This window comes from Pleurodeles waltl, chromosome 10 (genome assembly GCF_031143425.1).
Source record: "Pleurodeles waltl isolate 20211129_DDA chromosome 10, aPleWal1.hap1.20221129, whole genome shotgun sequence".
Classification (NCBI taxonomy): Eukaryota; Metazoa; Chordata; class Amphibia; order Caudata; family Salamandridae; genus Pleurodeles; species Pleurodeles waltl.
In genome coordinates this window covers 134520184-134542405 of record NC_090449.1, presented here as the reverse complement: position 1 = coordinate 134542405, position 22222 = coordinate 134520184, and the positions used below count along the sequence as shown (strand labels likewise).

The 22222-nt window shown below is 41.2% G+C and overlaps 1 protein-coding gene across 1 annotated transcript in view; it reads right to left on the bottom strand.

Moving 5' to 3' along the window:
* Window positions 1–4102: 4102 nt before the first annotated feature.
* AP5Z1 (adaptor related protein complex 5 subunit zeta 1) overlaps window positions 4103–22222 on the bottom strand; it is a 121628-nt gene continuing 103508 nt past the window's right edge. Inside the window, exons 15-17 of the mRNA XM_069209975.1 lie at window positions 16363–16495; window positions 5878–6092; window positions 4103–5105 (exon numbers count right to left, since the gene is read on the bottom strand). Of these exons, the coding sequence (XP_069066076.1) occupies window positions 4835–5105; window positions 5878–6092; window positions 16363–16495 (619 nt within the window). The 3' untranslated portion in view covers window positions 4103–4834. The remainder of the gene's footprint in view (window positions 5106–5877; window positions 6093–16362; window positions 16496–22222) is intronic.

Sequence of the window (22222 nt, the reverse complement as noted above, 5' to 3'; positions counted from 1 at the left end):
TTTCTTGCCAAAAGTCACAGCTTTTTTTCCCACATTGGGCAAACTAACATCCTCCACATGTTCTTTGCCCCAAAGGAGCTTTAAAATTTACATCAATCACACCAAAGACCTCTGGGTGAACAATCAAGCTTTTTTTGGGGCACTTGGGGATAGAAAAAAGGTCAAGTTTAGTGATCTTTCGCATTAAGTTCTGCTATGCACTGTCCAAGAAACAGCCCCCGGAAGGACAATGGGCTCTTTCAGCCAGTCATTTCTGTAGTCCAGCCTGCTGCTTATAAGGGCATGGCGCTTTCCTGGTGTTACTCGGTAGCAACTTGAAGATGAAATTGAGCATCAGGGTGTGAAAACAGGACAATGCAACGAGCTAACTTAGGCAGACATCTCCAATTTGTTATCAATCAGAATTCTGATGTTTCTAGCTGCATGCTGAGCATGGGAGCAGGTCAGAGATCAACCACTAGTTGGAGCCGACACAAGGTGTCCTTCCCGAAAAATCACCTCTTGGGTCTTTTCTGGGTTCAGCTTGATGCATTTGGAATTCATCCTGGTGGCTAATTCAGTCATTCATGCTGTGAACTTATTTCTGGTAGTGGGTATTTTGTCTGAGGGAGATAATATCAGTTGTGTGTCATTTGCATAGGCGAGAAAGTTGATGTTGTGGTCAGGATGACATGCCAACAGGGTCATGCATATGAGGAACTTCAGAACTGAGTTCTTGTGCTTCTAAAGATATGACGTTTGGGTTCTTCCAGTGAGTAACATGCAGAATCACTGGAGGGCGCATCCTTGAATGCCTGTGTTATGGATGTCTGATCAGAATGGAATGGGAGACTGTGTTGAAGACTGCAGAAAGGTTTAAAAGGATGAAAGCTGCAGTTTTCCCTCTTTTGTGTATCATCCTGCTGTCATTTGATGCTGTGATAAGGGTGGTCTGAGTGCTGTAGTTTAGTCTGAAGCCTGATTTTGTGGAGTCAGGGAGCTGGTTGTTGGAAATGCGGTCATAGAGACGTCTGTTAATGGATTTGTCCAGGACCTTGGCTGGGTTTTTAAGAATGGATTATCTGTCAGTAGTTGGCGAGTTTGGTTGGGTCGCCTGAGGATTTCTTCTGGAGGGCATTGACTGATGTGTGCGTCCAGGATTCCAGGAAGGTGACTGTGTTGCTGGAGATGTTGAGGATGGTGGTGAAGGCCTGGCCGATGTGGGTTAATCTTTTGTCAAAGTTGTGGTGGGGGCAAGGGGTCTACAGGGCCCGGAGCGTATGGTCCTCCTGGGTGTTGTGGTTTCCTCTGTGGCGATAGTGTCCCATGAGGTTATTTTCTTCTCTTCGTCCATCCGGAGGCTTCTAGCAAGGTTCAAAGGGTCTTAGTTGCAGAACATTGCCTGTATATGGTTGTGATCTTTCTGCAGAAGAAATCCAAGAGGTTGTTCCACAGTTCTTGAGTTTGGGTGATGTTGCCAGCGGCTGGTTTGAGTATGGTGAGTCCTTCACAATAATGAAGATTTCTTTGCTGCTGCTGGACTGGTATTGATGGGTTCAGTTAGAGCCTTCCTCTTTATTTCCCAGATTCTAGATGGTCTATATGCGCAGCAGGCTCTTATGCAAGGCGGAAGTCCAATCTACCTCTGCTAATATGCTTCTGGGTTGGTGCGCTGGGCCCATCTGAAAGGTTCCTCTGAGGTTATGATACTGATTGTGAAACTGATTGGTGTAGTCAGTCCAGGTGACAGGAGGGGGTGTGTTGGCTGTGATGTTGTTGAAGGATATGAGGATGGGGTCCAAGATGAATCCCACAGCGTGGGTGGATCTGAGTTGCACTGGATTAGCCCTGGGATTCCAAGGCTGAGTTGAGGTCTGTACAGTCTTCTAGGTGGAAATTTATGTTTCCTAGGAGAATGTATGAGCTGGAGTTGATAAGTAATGGGATGACAAAGTCAGTGATGTTGCTGGTTAAGTTGGAAAGGGGTCTTGAGGACCGGTAGACAAGGGTTCCACCAAAGGTGAAGTTGGCCGTAATTTGCAGTTTAAAGTTGTGGTATTCCAAGTAGTCAGCTCCGAATTCTGCGGAGGAGGTGCAGCTGAAGGTTTCCTTGAAAAAGAAGGGGTCACGTCCTCCTGTTCAGCATTGGCAGTGTTTCTGGGTGATCCTTTATCCAGCGGGCATATCTGCAGTGATGTCTGGTGTTGACGCTGCAGTCAGCCATGTTTTACTCAAGAACACAATGTCCAGGTTGTTGTTGTCCAGAAGGTCCCAGATCTCTGTGGCAGGTGGATGAGCAAGCAGGTGTTAAGCAGCATGCATGATATTGTCATATGGGGAGCGGGTGAGTACCTGTTGCAAGGTGCTTAAGTGGACGAGTGTTAGGCGTTGCTGATGTGTTCTTAGTAGGTGTTTAAGCATAGGGCGGGGTGATGCAGGTGAAGTGGTAGAAGGTTCTGGTGAAGGCTCCCTCTGTGTTGTGCAATGGGGCAGCAGAGCATTGAGCAGTGGCCGGGGTTGAGGGCGTGTAGGAATGCAGCGGGGTAGTGGTCTGTCGGAGGACTAGGGTTTCTGGTGCTGGGCACGGCCGAGGTACCAATGGGCGCAGACAGGTTTGCCTTTGGCACACCAGCAGCATGTCTGCCATTAAGTAGTTTCTGGGTGGACTGCAGGGACGGTGTATAGAGCTGGGTTGGCTGGAGGTAGAAAGGAAACACCAAGTGGTGCAAAGAGCAATGGGAGGGGGAGCAGAGAGGGCGGGAAGGGAGTATAGGAAGGGGCACAGCAGATAAACGGGAAAACAACGGCACAAGCAGCAAAAGCAGGCAAAACAGGCACAAGAACGGGCAAAAGTAGACAAAACATGCACAAAAGTGAATGAAAAACATGCATAAATAGACAAAACAGGCACAAAAACGGGGTTAGAGTGAATGAGAGGTATAGAACAGAGGAGGTATGTGAAGGGCATAGCAGAGGAGAGTGTGACTAAGTCACATGGGGAGAGAGAAGAGGCAAGGCAGGTGCCACAGGGGCCATGACTAGTCAGAGGACTGGTCGCATGCAAGTCCAGGCAGGCTGGGCCTGTGCACCTGGTTAGAGCATCCACCAGAAAGAACATTACCAAACATAAGTAACTTCTTATTAAGGTTGATTGTAGTTTATTCACAAGTGACTTTTCAAAGAAGCACTTATGTTTAACCAAAGCCCTGGTAAATCCTTAGCCATATTAAAACAATAACATCGTACGTTACTCAGAATAATGTATGTGAAGCAAAAACATAGAAATCAGAGCATTGGTCTCACAGGGTCGTAATGTCCACCTTTATAATAGTGCGTTTTCAAAATATCAATAGTAACAAGTGAGATATAAATAAACAAAATCGAGACTATTTCAGCCAAGCTACATCAGTGCTAAGAGAGGAGAAACCCAGGCTTAACTTGGTCAAGGGCTTATTAAAGAAAATTAACATCTGATCATGTTAAGAACCTGTGGCTAATCTGACTTTGAAACACAGACCCACACACTTACAGGTTCGAAGCTCTGCCGGTTTTCTTCACATCACTACTACATTGTGAATAAGCAGAAGGGCACAGGGAAGCACACAGCCTAATCATCACATTCATAAGCTTCATGCAGGAAATGCTGCTACAGGAAAAAATCAATACCTTAGTGTGTTATAACGAAAAGATTAGGTGCGAGGTGTGCTATTATAGGATGAAAGTCACATACGCAGAAATGTATTGATTATGTCTAAACGTGAAAGCAAAAAGGAGCTGTCCTAATCCCAGTTCTCGGTAGAAGGGCTCGAGGGAGCAGCCATTTTAAGGACTTCCAAGGCAGTGGGCTGCACTGCTGTAAGGGGCAAAGTAAACCAGAGGCAACCTGTATCAGTTTCATCCGGGCCTCTAAAGGTGATGAAACATCATCCACGCCAAGCAGCACTGTGCACATTCAGACATGGATATCAGCATCACTAGTGTATGCCGGTGGTGAGCATGAGAGCTGCAACGCATAAAACATCTCTCAGTGGTCTACCTGACCAAACGACTCAACAAACATCTCAAATTATTAAAGCCTGCACTGAAGCCCGTAACACAGAAATGTAAAACATTAAACTGATAATTTAGTCTTTTGGTCTTTAATAACCTTGATAGTATCCTCAATGCATCAACTGCACACAAATGAACAAACAACCTGGGTTTCCGCGATAACAGCAATCCGAATACTGCTCGTTATTTAGTACATAATTACAAAATAAAGTTGATCAACAAATTTTGTTATACAAAATATTGGTCTTTGTTTAATTAAGAAACAATGTTGACAACATGAAGTTAGCGTGGACTGGTGGTTTGGCTAGTGAAGAAGTACTAGTTGAGTTAATCTCTCCGAGCTGAAAAAAAAAAACCTGGTTGAATATCTACTTAGTACTTGTGCAGCCCCAGACATCTGCAGTTGTTGAACAGCATACTTCACAACGGCAGATACTCTCTGGTTACAAGAACAAAACAAGTACTGAACCAAAAGGTTCACCACAAAGGCCAAGCCCCCAAGGGAGTATTGAAAGTTGCGCACCCTTGGTATAAATGTATAAAAATCACCATTAGTAGAAAATCAATACTGACATGATCAAGGTTTTCATCACACCAGTAGCACACACATCATAGTACTAAAAAATAACTGTGCTCATAATTGTTTCTCTTTACAAATAAAGTGCTCTCTGGTGTTTAGGGCCATCCTTCGTCTGGCGAGGAATTTTCTGGTTCCTTGTCCAAATTAGGCAAAACCAATGTCTTCAATTTAGATCTGACCAAAATACCGTCTTGAAATTGGTGCACTGTATATAGCAGTCCACTTTCATCCTGGAACATAGTTGGCTTCTCGCTGTAGGAGCCGGCTGGATGTCCTCATGGCAAGCGGCAGGGAGACACTGGTATCTTGATGAAACCGTGGACTAGCGACCTCTGCAGAAGGCGTTAGAACAAACTGCGCAACACTGGGCACTCTCAACAAGTTCATTAGCTCTGTGGCACGGATACAGATCTCTTCGCTGTCCTCCTCACCGTACAGGGAGATCATGGCTTTACTCTGGACACAAGATCTCATCTTAGATAGATACAGTGAAACCCTGTAGAGACAAACCTGCTTTGAGAATTTTCACTAAAGCACACATTCAAATACACATACTATTTGGATTGGGACCTACGTTTGCTTTGGCTGAAACATTATTACGTGCTAAATGTCATATTGGCTGTTACTGTGCCATTCTTTGGGCTCATAATCAGGGATCAGGAGAACTACTAGACTCCCTCCAAATCTCTGTTCAAATGGGAGGCATATAAACAATTGTGAGTCTTGCTGCTTGTGTAATAGGAAAGGAGCATAACCTATTTGTGCAAGTCGTTTTTACAGAAAGAATATTGGCCGGTTACTCCCTTCCAAAAGAGTAGAGAAAATATATTTTGTCTGTTTAAGTAATTGCAGACAAAAAAAACATTTTTCCATGTTTCGCTAGTGCAAGTTTGGTGTAAGGACATTTTGCTCTAATGTTTATGACAGAACCACAACTATTGGTGCACATGGATTTCCCATGTTTTCTGGACTAGCAAATAGTGTTTTTTTTTGTTTTTTTTTTTTTGCTGCCAGAGGACGGAAGCATGGCACAATAAAGGTTTAACAATAGTAATGTCTGGGGGACAAGAAACTGATTAAAGCACTTCACACAAAAAAATACGTGCATGTGTAAACATTCTAAGAAATGCAAGCACTAAAGAGGCATGCCATTCATATCAACATCTGCCCTTCCAAATGCTTTGCTTTACACTGATGGTTGAAGTCTGTACCACCCTGTTCCCCTTCAGCTACGGGTACTCAGTTTAAAGTGCTCATGGAGAACGTACCTGGGAATCAGGTCCTGACTGCGGGATGCCAGCTTTGTCAGTGTCGTCATCAGAACTGTGATAACCCGAGGGGAGGATTTGGGAACACTGGCAGACGCACGCAGCTGCGTGATTTCAAACAGCAGAGCCTCTAGCACTTCAAAAAACTTGTTGATTTGCTCCACTGTGCACCTTTTGTCATAGGAAACAGACATGTATTCTCCGATACACCACACCTGGAACAAGACATCAGATAGAAAATCAAATATGAGCTTGGAGGAGCAGGGCTGCCTCGATTTATACTATGGACAATCCAAACTTCCTGCGGTCGCGCCTTTGAGTTATTTGAAATTTCCAAACATGATTTGAAATGAATGTCTTAAAGAAGGAACATCAGTCTCAAAGGATGACTTCTGCTTTCGAGGGTCATGTGGGATAGATAGATTTGTATTCGAGTTAAAACCTTGAACAAATGGTTCAAGAAATAATTTAAGATCTCATGTCTCAACAGCAGCTCGTAGCATATTTTCACCATCACTCCTATAAAGGCTGAAGCATACTTGTATTTGAGAAGCCCCGATCTCGTGGCTTCACTCCTAAAATTATAATTTTGTTCACGTTCACTCCCAACACTTACAATAAATAAATCCCAGTGTCGTTCTGCTTGTATCTTTCTTTGAGCAGCATGTCACCTCCACAGTGGGAGAAATCATATTTGTCTGGGAAGCTCAAGCGGGCTAGCTGGGGTCCAGTTCCCGTCAGATGCACACACCGGATGTCCACTCACTCGAGTGACGCTTGACCTCTAGGTTTACAGGTCCTAGCCAATGAACACGCGGCACTCCTGTTCCACTAACCAGCATATGCCCATCAGCCCTGGTTGTCTGTAATCAAGGCCCGCATGTAAATCTGCACTGAAACAAGTCTCGGGAAGCTTTTCAGAGCAGTTTCAATTCTGCTCCATGGAGAGCGGCCTCAGCAGGGAGAGGCAAGGAAGGGGACAGGCTGGCGGGAGCGGGAAGGCAGGGTGATTATTCTCTAAAGAGAGAGTGGTGTGTGTTGGACAGCAAGTGACCACGTTTTTGTTTTCTTTTTTAATGAGTGGTGGGACGATAAATGCAATAAATTCTACCCAACACTACGTGTAGTCACCACGGAACTCGCAATGAGGTTGGTGAGTAGAGAGCGACGCTTTAAGTGGGGAGTGCTGAAGGGAATGCCCAGAGGGTGGCGGAAGAAAGTGGCATGACGAGAAGAAAGTTTTTGATTTTACCTTTTGGAATTAAGCGGAGGTTTTAAGTGAAAGAGAGAGGGGGAGAATGCTAGTGCACCGGGTACAGAACCAAGTGAGATTTACTTTGGACTACCTCACTACGAACACCACAGAAGAGCGGACTCAGGCAAAACAATGAGTAATCTTCCTATTGTGCCCCATAATCCTTGCTCTAGTAGAGTCAAGTAACAGCTGTGCTCACATTACCCAGCCTAGCTGTTGATACTGTTTCATAGAGGCTCAGCACCATCTCACCTTTACGAAAATAATCCCAGTCAAATGCATGACCAGGAACACGGTTAATATAGCGACGTCTATGGTAATGTAGAAACTAGGGAGAGTCGAACAAACTAAGGAGAGCCGTACTGTGTTTAGGAAAACAACTCAAAGTGCACCCTACCGATAAAATTAGGTTAACAAAAAAAATGTAAACCAAACTTAGAATGTGAGGTGTTGCTCAGTAGGATCTGGACCTCACATCCAGAATTTGCATGTCCATACTTTCTGTTGTAACTCAGAAATCAGTCTAACTCCTAAGAGCATGTTAAACAATATGTGCATTTGTTCAATAAGCAAAAGGTTTCACAAATGTAAGCACAAACACTTTAAATGCGCTGTGGAGAAGTGAGACCAAGGGTAGATCATAGGTCACCCTTAGGACCTCAAGATACTAGAGAGAGTGTGATGTCTTACGCAAATCAGTACTGATCCTGTTCCTCATGGCAATAATTATAAGGGGATTCCCTGAATATAATGCACGTAGCTCAGACAGGGAAATAACCAAAGTAGGAAAAAACTACTACAAAAGCTACTAAGATAGCCATGAAGATACCATCATCTTCACGTACCAATACTGTGGTCTGAGATGATACTAACTATATGTGACTGACCAATAGTGTATTTATAATAGGCTACTCAGTTTAGGTACTCAAATAACAGAATCCTATTACATGATTGATACAAGCTTATTTTACAAATATAAATATTTTATTATTCCATGATGATACAATCATAAAAAATATATACATTAAATCAAAAACAATTTAACAGAAAATGCATACAAAGCACCTAAGTCAAACATACCACATAAACATTAGACAATTCAAATAAAAAAACGTGTCTTATTAACAAGTGAACCAACGTATTAAAGAGCTAATGCAAGTAATATGATTAAGACAATTTAAAGTAATAGGAATATACAAATATAAATTGTTCTAATATATTAGTCTTGATAATCTTAAACATAGCCAAAACAGGCCAATATGGGCATGATTCTGTCTCAATGATACCATAGGGACCGAAGGCCTACGCGCGTTTCGGTGTTGTGTAATATAGAAGACAACCTTCCTCAGGGCCGTTCCCCGTGGTAATAATGTGTGATACTCAAATCTTGGTAGCCAAATCTTCTGGTCAGATCAATTATAAATTTATGATGTTCTTTTTGATAATGTAGTCCAAGAATCTAATGAGAGAATTGATTTATATGAACATTGGGTATAAAATTCTCGTGCTAGTTGTCTGGTGGTCACCTCTGTGAACATGACATATATATCTCTACCGGCAGTGGCGTATTGTCTTGTCAAAAAGGCGTGCCCAAAGAAAGTAAAGTGAATTGTATATAGTGTTGTTAATGGAAAAATGCATAAGTCATAAGGTATAAGATATACACAAATATAAACTGAAATTACCTAATCGGAGAACATGAGAATAGTTCATGTAATGTTAGTTACTGCTATGCATGCCAAATACCATTAGAGGTTGCAATAGTTAGTGTATCCTCAGTGGTAAGTGTCTTATATTAATCTGTATACCTTAGTCCCCTTCTAATGAAAACATGCAGCTAGGTACATGCAGAATAGTGGGAAAATGGTAGATTTTAATACAGACAGACCTTGTTTGGAGAGTCTTGTCTAGCGTTTTTATAGGCTATTGATTCTTCTGACCATAACTGCTTCGCTGCAGAACATAATAGTACCTATTATGATACAGGAGAATAGACTGAATAAGAACCTAGAAACACTTGTTAGGTAAAAGAAATAGTGATGATAGATGGAAAATTTGATCAATATATATTATTACTATTAATAATATGGTCTACGAATCACCTCGATATAGGCTGATGTCAGTTTCTGAATTCGGGTGCAAGTGAGCCCCTGTGTATAAATATAAATCCTCAGAATCTTGCCGATGGACTGAATGGATTCGGAAAGTGAAAACCTGGATACATTAATTTGGGCTCTTATAGATATCAATAGATAAAGACAGACAAGAAGAAAAGACCAAAATAGTTAGACCCTTATGTGGTTATAGCTCATGTAGAGCTAAGTGACAGTAATAGAATGATGATAATACAAATATACTGAAACGAGCGCTACGGACTCAAGTAAAAAGATACCGGTCTCGGCGTTTGATCTTCCCGCGTTCGCTGACGAAGTCAGCTGCCGCCGATAAAGAACGTTTTTACGCGGCCGTGCAGAGATGTTATCTCTGTTGCTAGGCCGCACAGAAGAGAAAGTATAGGCAGGCTACTATGGCGGCCATATTGGGGTTGTGTCGGGAGTATTTGAGCAGAGCAAAACGGGTAGTAACTATCCTCTGTTCAATACCTCTTACACCCCAATTTTAATATTTAAGCAGGTAGTTTTGAAAAACAGCCTGTAAATGTTACACAGAAGAATCCAAAATATCGATGTTAAGTAAAATATTATCGTAGACGAAACGTAAATTACATATATAGTAGTATATGTTACAGGAACTGGCCATGAGAGAGTAATTCAAGGAGCCAGAGGCATTGTAGGCTCTACTAGATCTATTAGGTATACTCTAAGTAGTAGTAGGATAGAAGCTAAGGACTGACAGACTCACTTCCAAATACAAATCTCCTTCTTTTAGCATAAAACTAGTTATGCTAAAAATGGTACCGTGATAAAAGTAAAGGTGGGAGTAAAGATTATAATAGAAGATAAATTTATATGATGGCATTTTCCCATGGAGTATATTCATTCAATCCCTTTTCGCAGCTATTTAATGTAAATATCCAAAAGACTTCTCTCTTTTTCCGAATTATATGATCTTCTCTCTGTCCAGAATTCTTAATCTTTTCTAGGACAGTCCAAGAGAGATCCTCAATTTTATGTCCATGTTGTATCCAATGGGTGACCAGTGGAGCATTTTCTTTACTGTTTCGAATGTTGGAAATATGCTCCAATATTCGAATTTTCACTTCTCCTCCAGTTTCACCTACATAGAGGAGAGGACAGGGACATCTAATTACATAGATACAGTTGACTGTTTTACAGTTGGTCATATCTGATAATTGGAAGTTGGTACCATTCCATGAAAATATATTGCCCACAATAGCTCTCGGGCAGGCTTTGCAGTTACCACATTTATGGTTACCTGTAATAGGTCGATTGCCATATATCGACTTTTGACAAAAGGTCTCGTTCTTCGGTAGAATAGCTCGAACTAGTTTATTCGCGATGTTTTGATTTCTCCTAAAGGACAGGAGGGGGCGCTCTAATGGTGCTTTACTAGAGTCACTGTTTAAAATGTGCCAATTGGTGAATATTATTTTCCTGACTTTGTCATTAAGATTGGAATGTTGAATAACACAGGTTATGGGAGAAATAGATTTTTTATTCTGTTTCTCAAACATACTTGCTCTGTTATAGTATTTGGCTCTTTTGTATGAATCTCTAATCAATTTTTTGGGGTATCCTCGTAGCAGAAATTTCTGTTGTAGGATGTTGGCATGGTGTTCATAGTCTCCCATATTGGAGCAATTTCTGCGAACCCGTAGGAATTGGCTAAAGGGTATCCCTTGTTTCTGACTGGTAGGATGAAAGCTGTCATAGTGTAATAAAGTATTCCTCGCTGTAGGTTTTGTAAACAACGACATCTCAAGTTTATAGTTAGCATGACCAATCCAAATGTCTAGGAATTCAACTTTATCTCTGCTGGTGTGAATAGTAAACTTGAGGTTGGGATCACATACGTTGATCCACTGACTGAATTCTGTTAGAGCGTCCTCTTCACCTGTCCAAATGAAAAAAATATCATCTATGAATCGTGACCAACAATGAACACTTTCATAAAATGGTGCCATCTCGTTGTAAATATGGGTTTCTTCAAATGAGCCAACATAGATGTTGGCCACACTTGGGGCGCAGGCAGCGCCCATACTGACCCCTTTCTTTTGCTGGTAAGTTTGGCCATCGAATTCAAAAAAGTTTTCTTGAAGGACAATATTGAGGCACTGTAAAATGAAGGAAGAATGTTCCGTATTACCTTCTTTTTCGAAGAGGCGTGCAACAGCTAGCCACGCTTCTTTCTGTGGGATGTTAGTATACAGTGCTTCAATGTCCATGGTTACTAGTAGTTGGGTGATCGAATTGAATGGAAGACCTTCTAGTTTGGCAATAATGTGGCTGGTATCGCGAATGAATGCTGGTAATAGTGCTACTCGTGGGTTTAAAAATTTCTCAACGTATTTAGATAGAGGTTCTGTCAGTGCTCCTACCGTGGAGACAATAGGTCTCATAGGGGGGTCGGTCTTATTTTTATGTATTTTAGGGACCCCATAGAACACAGGGGTCCTGGTTTTTACTGGATTAAGATATGAGAACTCTTGTTGACAAATGATCCCATTCTCTAAAGCTGCAGTGCTTATGTTAATTATCTCTCTCTTAACTCGTTCTTGCCAGTTTTTACCTGTCTTCTGGTAGTAGTCTGGTTGATTTAACTTGATTAAAATTTTGGATTTATAGACTTCAGTTTCCATCAGGACTATACCTCCTCCCTTATCGCATGGTTTGACTGTAATAAGTTTATCTTTTTGCAGTCTTTGTAAGGCTTGATGTTCTCCTTGGTTTAAGTTGAAGTATGGCTTAGGAACAAATTTCAACAGTGATTGGATCTTATTCACTACTATATTCTCGAAAATTTGAATTTCAAGTCCCACCATGTCAAGGTGGGGAGCGAAAGTGGAAGCAGGTTTTAATCCAGATAGATTTCATGCAACAGCCAACTCCGAACCCCACAGAAGGGGACAGAGGATCCAAGCTATACTTCACACATGAGGCGAAGGCTGAAACTGGTCTAGGGTTACTTGCTGATTGGATTAGAAGAGATTTTACTGTCATTGTTATCACTTGTGTTGATCCAACGGGCTCAATTAAAATGAGTCAAGGCTACAACTACCCAAATGCACAGATATGTTAAATGGAATCCAAGAGTGGGTGCTTGGACTCAGTGCATGGACTGCAGCCTGGATGGTACACGGCCTGCACAGGAGACATGCTCCTGATGGACTGAGCAGAGGTTTATCCTTAAATCAGCTCTCCTACCCAAAGAAAGCGGGTTGTGGGTAGAACTACCTAAAAGCACATCACGTGGGTAACTAGCCCAAATCTGGGACCCCTTTAACATTCTTTGGTAACCATAATCAGGATCTACACAGATATGCCACTCATGAGTCTGGGAACATCGGTTTGTTTGGTATAACCAAAGAAGCCTGTCCACAACAGAGCAACATGGTGGCAGCTACAAGCAAAAAAGGAGAACTCCATCAAAATAAAGCAAAAAACAAGAGTAACTTGTGGTGGGTTGGACCAGCAACCGTGCCACATGTGAGACCCAATGCCAGGCAGAGAGAGCAACACAAGTGAGACACAGTTTTATTGAATCCAAAGGAAAAGGGCAACCCAATGGCCTGTTGTGGGATAGGGTATCTAACAGAGTCAAGATGAAAGGCCAACTAGGGCAATTACAATACCATTAATAATCAAATTAGTATTTTGTTATGTCCCAAAAGGTGACACTCAGATTCAATAATAAGGTCCGACTTAACTAGACAAAGTATCAAAATATACAGGAGCTTTTCCTGCAGGAAAACATGCACACACGATCAATATAAATTCACTTGAAAAGAATCCAGCTGTATTAAGCATATCATATTTGTTAGATACTGGCATCGAAGAATCTCTGAAAACAAGTGTTTAGTGCAATATAAAATGTAACATCTCTATAACCCTGTCAAAAAGCCACACCCTGCTTGGAATTTAAATGGTCTAGCTTTTCTGGCACACATTTCCTTTGAATGTCTAATGGCATTAAACTAGTGTCATGGAGGATAGTCTTTCTTATAGGAGACACTGGCAATCAGAGGATTAGTTAGTTACAATTGTTCTCTACTGAGGAACCCAATTGAATATTTCACAGGGAGAACGTGTTGTGATTCTCCCTTCACTTGTGCCAAAGACCTTTTGCATTGCCATGTTAACAGGACAGGAGTTCAATATTGTGATAATTTTCCAACACCTACAGATGGGATGCTTGGAGAAAAGCAAGTGTGACTTCTTCAGCGGTGGATTCCCAGTAATGTACAGGGAAGGCTATTTATGATGATCTGCATGTTACAAACACTGCATGTTACAAATATATCGGGGGTAATTGGATGATAAAACAGGACTACACTAATCCTTTACATCAGTGATTCTTAACCTTCTAACTTCTGAGGACCCCCACTTAATCATTACTGGAATCCTGCGATCCCCTCTGAATCATTATTGGCATCGGAGGGCCCTCGCTGGCTCATTAGGGGAAGCCAGGGACCCTTTGCCTAATAATTTCAATTATCTAAAATGCAAAACCATACATAAAAAGTTAATTCATCAAACAAATCCACAAATTATGATTTTTTTTTAAATTCACAAGCATAAACAGAAAAAAAATCTACATTTTAATAGGAAGGTTGGAGTGTTTCTAAATTCAACAAAGACCACTTATCGTCCATACTATGCTCTGTTTGATGCACTTGCACTGCGCTCCCAAGAATCAATCTAAAGGTTCTACTTAATGTTTAACCTCCAATTTCAAATTCCTTCACAATTACAGAATGTTTGAAATTCTCAGTTGTATATTACATACGCCTTTATTCACATACACTTTATTAATCTGTCAATATTATTTAATTCTCTAAGCATTCACGAACCACTGAGCTGGAAAGATCCCCGGACCAAAGGCAAAGAACCACTGCTGTACAGCGTTTACGTGAAAGTCTCAGGGCCTTGTAAACTAATATTATGAACTGTAATAACAGCTAACAGAGGGTGCAAGATTTCCATATCATTCTACAAACACAGTAACAAAAATAACAGACATGCAGTAAGAAGGGAAGCTCCCATTCTGATGTTTAGTAGTAAGGATCAATGCGAGTGCCCGGCCCAGCATAGAGTTAATGTGGAAAGAAGCATGTTTTATTAAAAACAACTTGCCTTTCAGATATGGGTCTAAATAAGCCATTGTTCACTCAGTGGTACTGCACAGCAACTCACTCTTCCAGTCTCTCACAACGGAGAATCACTGGGAAGAAGGGTGTAAAGAGAACTAAGGTGCAGAAACAAAGACGCTTTGCTTCGGGAGAATGTGAAGAGCTGATATACAATAGCAAATCTGAGGCCTATTGGAGTTATATAGGAATAATACATGGCACATATCTGTGAGGGAGAGTGCTAATTACTCAACCAGTACCCTAAGAGGAAAGCTGACACTAATACATATTATTACTGGTAGGGAAGATGTGTGATAAAAGATGCTTTGAACTTTTCCAGTGTTCACCTTGTTTTAAATTATGGCTGCACAACAACAGCAGCAGCAACTACTACAACTAATAATAATTGAACATTATGATAGATAAAAGTGTATTCGCTGGCTGTATAAAATAAATAACCGACCATTAGAGACACAAACCATTGTATGTGTCTATTGCTTTTAGAAACAACGGTAAGAGTCCATTCGACTACAAATAAAAAATAACCCTGCAGCTAACAGTAACTCTAACAGGGGTTCTGTAACACTCTAAATTCAGATCAGCCTAACCCATTATAGTGAGCAGTGAGAGGCACCTGTCTGTTGTCTTTTTCTCCGAGTATTGGGGGGGAGGGTAAGCAAACACCCTTGAGGCTAAGGAAATATATCTGGGTGCACCCCACATGTGGGTGGGTATGTGACAAGGGTACATATTAAAAGTATGAGTATTGAAACTGACTGACGGTGGGGTCTAAGATTGTACCGGGTACCATGTTAAGATTTCTCACCGCTGCTCCCGAGTCGGCGTTCTTGGCTGCAGCTTGAGATAATTTTATATAGCCTTTCACCGGACAGGATTTTCCAAAGCTTTCCCCCATCAGGTTTCCACAATACCTCCCTTTTACTGATGAAGAGACTAGGCACCGTCTGCTAAGCCCAAATTAAAGAAGCATTATTTGAGAACTGCAGGAATGTGGCCAAAAGAAGATCTGTTAAGTCCATGATGAAGACTGCCTGCATTATGTGTATCCCCCACCAAGCAGGAGGACTGTGAAACCTATAATACTTTTACGACAAAAAAAACTAAAAGACTGCCATGGAAGGGCTAATTTCTTTCCAAAGGTGGGTGGCTATCTGTTTGCTGCTGGGGAACCAACCCACTGGTTCTTGGTCACTTTATCATCTGAAAGGATGATTTTGGGACCATTTCACTCCAATTCAATCCGGTTAAATTAACACATCTGAAGAAAGACCTCCAAATGAATGAAATGTCCTTAAAAAAAAATATTACCATTTTGAGACCCTCTACTTCAAGTCACTTGAACAGAGAAGTTTACATCTCATGGAGGGGAGAAATTAATGAATATAAACTTGTCAAAATATGAACAGGGTCTGTCACAGAGTAGGTCTTCAGACATTCAGATGCCAGGAGCCATGAGGTAGACTCGTTTCCCCATAGCAGAACCAGTTGAGACTCTTCCATTAGAAACCTGGTGGTTGCCCCATCGCTAAATGAGGGGAGGGGCCGCATGGGGCATCCGCTGCTTTACAGCATGGGGTTCACGTATGCCAAACTCTCAGCCTGCATACATATTTCGCTACAGGGAGCAAGCAAAATGAAGACCCAACATTGACTCCTCATGAACTGGAAGATTCTCCACATCTGTACAGTCTCCTTGAAGTAGACTTAGGCCTGATTACGATCTTGGCAGATGGGATATCTTGAATGCCATACTATAAGATCCATTATATCCTAAGGAACTTGTAAAACGGCGGGCGGGGATATCTGTCGCATTTGATACGGAGTATCTCATCCGCCAAGGTTGTAATCTGGCCCTGAAAGGCTCTTACCAAAGAAAATAGATGATTGTATATACAACCAACGACAAATCCCAGCTCACACTGGATGCACAAGTCCTTACCACATGGGTGAAGAAGGTCTCTTTGTTCTGGATGTTGGTGGCTGTCCCAGAAAACTCTAGCAGCTCTTTGGACTGCTCCACTACCAGAGAGGGGTGTATCCTGCACAGTTTGAGTAGGTACGAGCTCATTACTCTGTAAGAAGATACAGGAACCAGATTTACAAATATTCAGTCATTTCCATACACATCACAGGATCAGAAAAGAGGAAATCAAGGGCAGTAATTAAATATTATTCTTTATCAAAACACAGTTTTTTGTGCTAATAAATCTCACCTGCTGAGTTTTATGTTATGGGGTAGAACAGTGTTAGCATCAGAGCATTAAGTATCAAAACAAATTCAAAACACACACAGTCACAACATGGATTAACAAATATTTCACTAGCCAGATTTGAAATATTTCCCCCAAGCTATGAACACAAAATTGTGACAGCTTCCATGATGCGTTTAAACACTAAACGGTCTCTGAGATTCCTTCGAAGGCTACTGATGTTTAAGCTTTGGGTAAGTTATATATAAAAAATGTCAAACAGCCGGTCCACTTTAAAGCTAGCATTTCCATCTTGCATTTGAGCTATGATCTTTAACGCTCTCTTGTCCAATGCTGCTATGGGTACTGCACTGCAGCGAGCCACTAGTAGGTTACAGCGGAAACTGAAAAGCTGCGTATGCCATACAAAGATGATGGTTTTCCAGGAAAAAAATGATTTTTTACTGCAGGACACGTAGCTACAGACAGCTCCACCATAGACTACTTTCCTTAAGTGGAGGGTGGGACGGGTATAGTCCAAGTATACTGTAAAATATATCAGGGCATGTAACACTGTTGCCCACCTACTTCAGAAGCATCTGTCTGAATATGGCCTTCGAGGAAAATGGAGAAAAGATATTCTCATCCAACAAGTAGTTGTGCTTCTGCTTTTTGGACTTTCTTGTAGGTGCCGACATTACAGGGTCCAAAGGGGCACCACCATTTAACCCGCCTTTTGATTCTTTGGCCACCCTGCTACCCAATTGCAAGATCATATTTTGCATGTACACTAATGAAAGACTAATACCACTTAGACACTTAGAGAACGTACATTTCTGCAGTCAACATCTGTAATTGGACGTCCACTAACTTCATAAAACTTAACCCCACAAAATCAGAATTCCTGTTCACCAAGTCTAGGGTTTTTTTTTGTGGGGCACCACAAATAGGCTCTTCACAAGCGACTTTTATAAGAAACCTCTATCAGAAATGTCAGCAGCTTAAATGACACAAGTGTTCACTTAGATGTGCAAGACTGAGCTTTCACCATGTTAGTTTTATCTGTGGTGCTCTGCCATGCCTTGAACTAATTTCAGCAGTCTGAAGTTCAAGAATGGCATTAAATCCTTGCATTTCCAGGAATCAGCTCATCATCTTCACATTCAGCTTCACTAACACTTCTCAAAAAGCCTGCAGCACCAAGACACCTTATAGTGTAAAAGCATGAATAAGGCGTGCTAGCAGCCGCATATTCATTAGATTATTTGAGGATGAAGGCAGGGCTCTGTGACATATTTGGTCCAGATTTCTAAAGTATGATTACCAAGAATCTGCTACATAAGATAGCTGTGCAATAGTAGGTTTGAAAATTCCTACTTCATAGAGACATGAAATGAGGATGGTGTTTGATAGTGTGGCAAAGAGAAATGAAACGGCCAATAAAGTGGCAGCCACCCTGCGGCTGCATCCACCATCATCCTTAACGGGTTCTGGAATGAGACCAAAGAAAACTCCTTGATGCATAGTTAACAGAAACCAGAGTGCGCTCGTTCCAGGAAGTTATTCTCCTGATGAATGGCCAAAAGCAAGGATCGGAGTGCTGCCTTTCCACCAAATAAAATAGCAGCATTAGCGCTCGACCACTGGGGGCACCATGCTAGAAAGGCCTCTATAAAAAACCTTAGTAGCAAGGTGACGTGCAGTTTCTGTATGTCACACTGTAGACAGTGAGTCTACCTTTCAGACTACTCTCAAACCTGCATCGTTTCATATCGCCCAATATCACGAGGTAAACTCCCAGAAAAGACTATTGCCACTTTTTCGTATGTGCACAGTGGATGACAAAACTGTTGTATCACATCTTTCAGTAAACAGTCCTACCTTATGTAGGCAAAGCCAGGGGCTCAATGATTCCATGCAATGAAACGACTAGTCAGTGCTTATGACTTCAATTAACTTTTCCTTGAAGGACAACTAGGATTAAAAGTAAGTAAAGTTTCCTTTCTGAGTTGAGAAATCTACTTTTGTATGGTAACTAAAAGCATATTGACCAATTTTTAGTATCCATTGTCCAAGCTAGATAAGCCCAATTACATTTTTCCAAGAAAACAAGAATCTAATTCCACTGGGATGGAAGGATTTAGATAACAATGATATCTGACTTGCATGGTAAATGCAGAGATCACTTTTGGTTAAAAGGCAGTATGCGTTCTGATGAATACCTTGTTCTTATGGAAAAATGTTTAAAGGTGATGGGACTACTATGTCGAAGTCTCACAGACTCTAAGGGTGAACGTGATAGACCACAAAAAAATCAGTTTTCCTGGTTCAGATGTTGTAAAAAGACTAACAATAGAATCAAATGGTAAACCCATTTGATTTCAAATGACCATGTTCAACTCCCAATGATAAGGTGGTTTCCAGCTTGGAGGGAAAAAACCTTTTCATTCTCTCAGAGCTCCTTAACAATGGGAGTTCTGCACAAACGTTTTCTGAAGGACTTCTATGGTAAATCGTAATGTCTGCCAGGCATACCTTCAGTGAAGTGAATTGCAAACATGATTTACCCAAGTAAGCTGGTGTGGAGAGACTGCTTTTTCTTGCTACCACATAAGATAAAATCTTCTAGTTCCACCAGATGTAGAACCTTTTCCACTTTGACAAATATCAGATTTTAGCCAAAGGTCCCTTAGCCACTTCTAGAATAACCATATTGTCCTGTGGCAGATTCAAATACATTACGTAGGAGCTAGCCTTCCAAGTTCAACGATGGAAGTTGAGGTACGAGATTCTGCCATGGACTTGCATTGAAGGTCCAATCAGCACAGTAAGCTCCAGAGCAGTTGTGCCAGCATTTTAGAGGAGATCTGTAAACCACGTCTAGCATGGCCACTCTAGTCCTATCAAGATCATCCTGGCTCTGGGATGAGTCACATTTTTTAGCATCCCCCTGAGAACTCTGCCCGACCAGCTGGATTCTTTTTTTGTCCCCTCTGGTATGATCTGAAGGTGACCTTAGAGATTTTCTTTTTCAGGGTAAACCATTCTAAGTTCCTGGACCATGATGTGATAAAAGATCTCTTTTTGACAAATATTCTGTGAATCAGAAGGCAATTAGAAGCTCTTCAGCCTGTCATTGAGGCAGCTGTTACACTAGTCTGTTTATGGATGCTCAGCTGGAACGGTACACCTCTCAACAGATTCTCACCATGGAAAGATTGTAATGCTGCTGGTGTACGAGTGAGGCAGTCCTCTCAACTGCCAGAGTACTGTTCCCATTGATCATCCAGGCATTTCTACAGCAGTCTCTTGTGGACACTTTCATTTGGTACAATCATTATTCAAGATGCTGAGAGCCCAGCAGAGATGATTGATAAGTAGATTTTTCAAGATCGCTGTACAGAAGCTAGGTAGATGATAAGCCCCACCACTGAAAGATACACTTGTTTTCGAGCGACAAAGACTCTCCCGGGTAATTAGTGGTCTGGACCTGTGCTGATGTTGACTAGGATTAGCTGATGCAAAAGCCAAGGAGATAAATTAGAGAGATTGTTGTTTTGAAGTCTACTAGAACTTTAGTGGAAGCCTTGTGGGCCTTGCGCTTAGATATGGACACATAAAAACCTTTTTCTTAGATATGCAGCCACATACACAATACATTTAAAGAACATTTGTGGAGCTGATTTTAGGTACTACAAATATCCTCTCCAACTAAATGATATAAGAATGGTTCTGAGGTATGGGGATGTGGAAGTATGCATGCTATAGGAAGAGCACACACATCTACTCATCTTGATGTTCAGAATGATTCTGGTCGAAGGCTAACATTAAATGTACCCTTTTCATCCACTTGCTCACAAGTCTTAAAATCAAAAGGTGGAACAAAAACTTGTTTGAATCTTTTCTTTTAAACTAGAAATTAACTGGAATAAGTTCCTTTCGCTTTCTTAGGAAAGCAGAGCTTTCAAAGCTTTCTTTTCTAGACAGTTGTTAAGTTTTGCTGTCAGTGTCTCCATATGTACTGCACTACCTTTTTGGTGGAATTTAAGGATTGGGTGATTCGAACATCAAGGCTTAACCATTTTGAATAACATTCAGCAGTCACCTGTCTGTTATGATTTGTTGATTTTTTTTGCAAATGATTCACAAAGCTTCCAAAATCAGAAAGGCAAATAGTAGAGGGTAAAGTTAGAAGTAATTCTTCCAGTCCAGCCAGGGTACTTTCTGTCACGGCAGATGGTTACTTGCCTCTTCTTCCTCTTGCAGCGTTGCAATGGTGTTTATATTGGGATTGTTGTTGTTATCAGTCATAGAGTGCTATCCTCTCCTGCTGGTAGCAGTCTCCAAAGAGTTGTCACACTACCACAATTTCTACTTTTTCATTAGGTCTACTGCTTAAGGTTGTCTCATTCTGCGCCTCACACTGTGTATATATATGCATGCACCATGGTAGTGACAATAAATGTGGCCCAATAACAAGTTATTTAGAGCAATTTCACTAATAAACATACACTTATTATGACAGTGCAAAAGTTACATTCTAGTTTATTACTACCGTAGAGCACACTTGACATTCAAAAACACTGTTTACTACCTCAAAGATTGTGGGTTGCAATGACTGCACAGAGAATCAAATCTTCTAATATTAGTTAAATATATTAATTTAAAACAAGCAGACAAGAACATTTTTATTGCACAAAACATATGCAGATATACAGAGCCTAATATGCTATTTATTACCACTGTTAAGTGTGTGAGGGGCCTTAACTCCCAAATGATGAAGCTTCGAGTGGGCTACGATGCCCCAACCTTTCCCTCAAAATAAAAATGTTAATAAGAGGCATAGTGTCACTCAAAGTGATATTTATGTAATGTAATATTTATGTAATGTTGTTTTATCATGTGAAATAGATATAAACAAAGCTAGCTACCCAAAACTAGGATACAAGGGTTTAATCCAAGCACCAATATAAAATGATACTGAATACGCTTCGAACTACAACAGAGTTGTTTTCGTCTGTCACATTTGTAACATGAGACATTAAATTAGAGACAGGTAGTTAAACTGAACTTTGGTAATCGTAAGGAATTCGCATATAGCACTCTGGTAATACAATTCTCAATGTGTCTTTATCAATACACACTGGGCTTTTGTAATTTTACAGCTCAGTAAGGATGGCACTGTGCCAAATCCTATGCGTAAAGATTTTACTGTACGAAAGGCAAAAGACTGTCGCTTCATAGCTCGGCGTGGATGACACTCTTATGCTTAAAAACGTTCCTAGAAAAACAGACATTTGAGGTGAGCAAATCTAGAGTGTCGTTGGTGTCGCAGGGTGCTCCTTACTGGAGCTGCACTCCACCTAAACTTGGGAACTACCCAGAGTTCTTTTTTCTGTTTTGCATAATGTGTCTCACTCTAACCATGAAAGGGTATGGGGGTATATATATATATATATATATATATATATATATATATATATATATATATATATATATATATATCTATCTATATCCTGCTTGCAGGTAGGTCGCTCCTGCTCCCCTTTCCGCGCCACCTCCTTTCCCGTTCCCTCTTTGCTTTTTCACCGCCCCTGCTGCCCTCCCGCC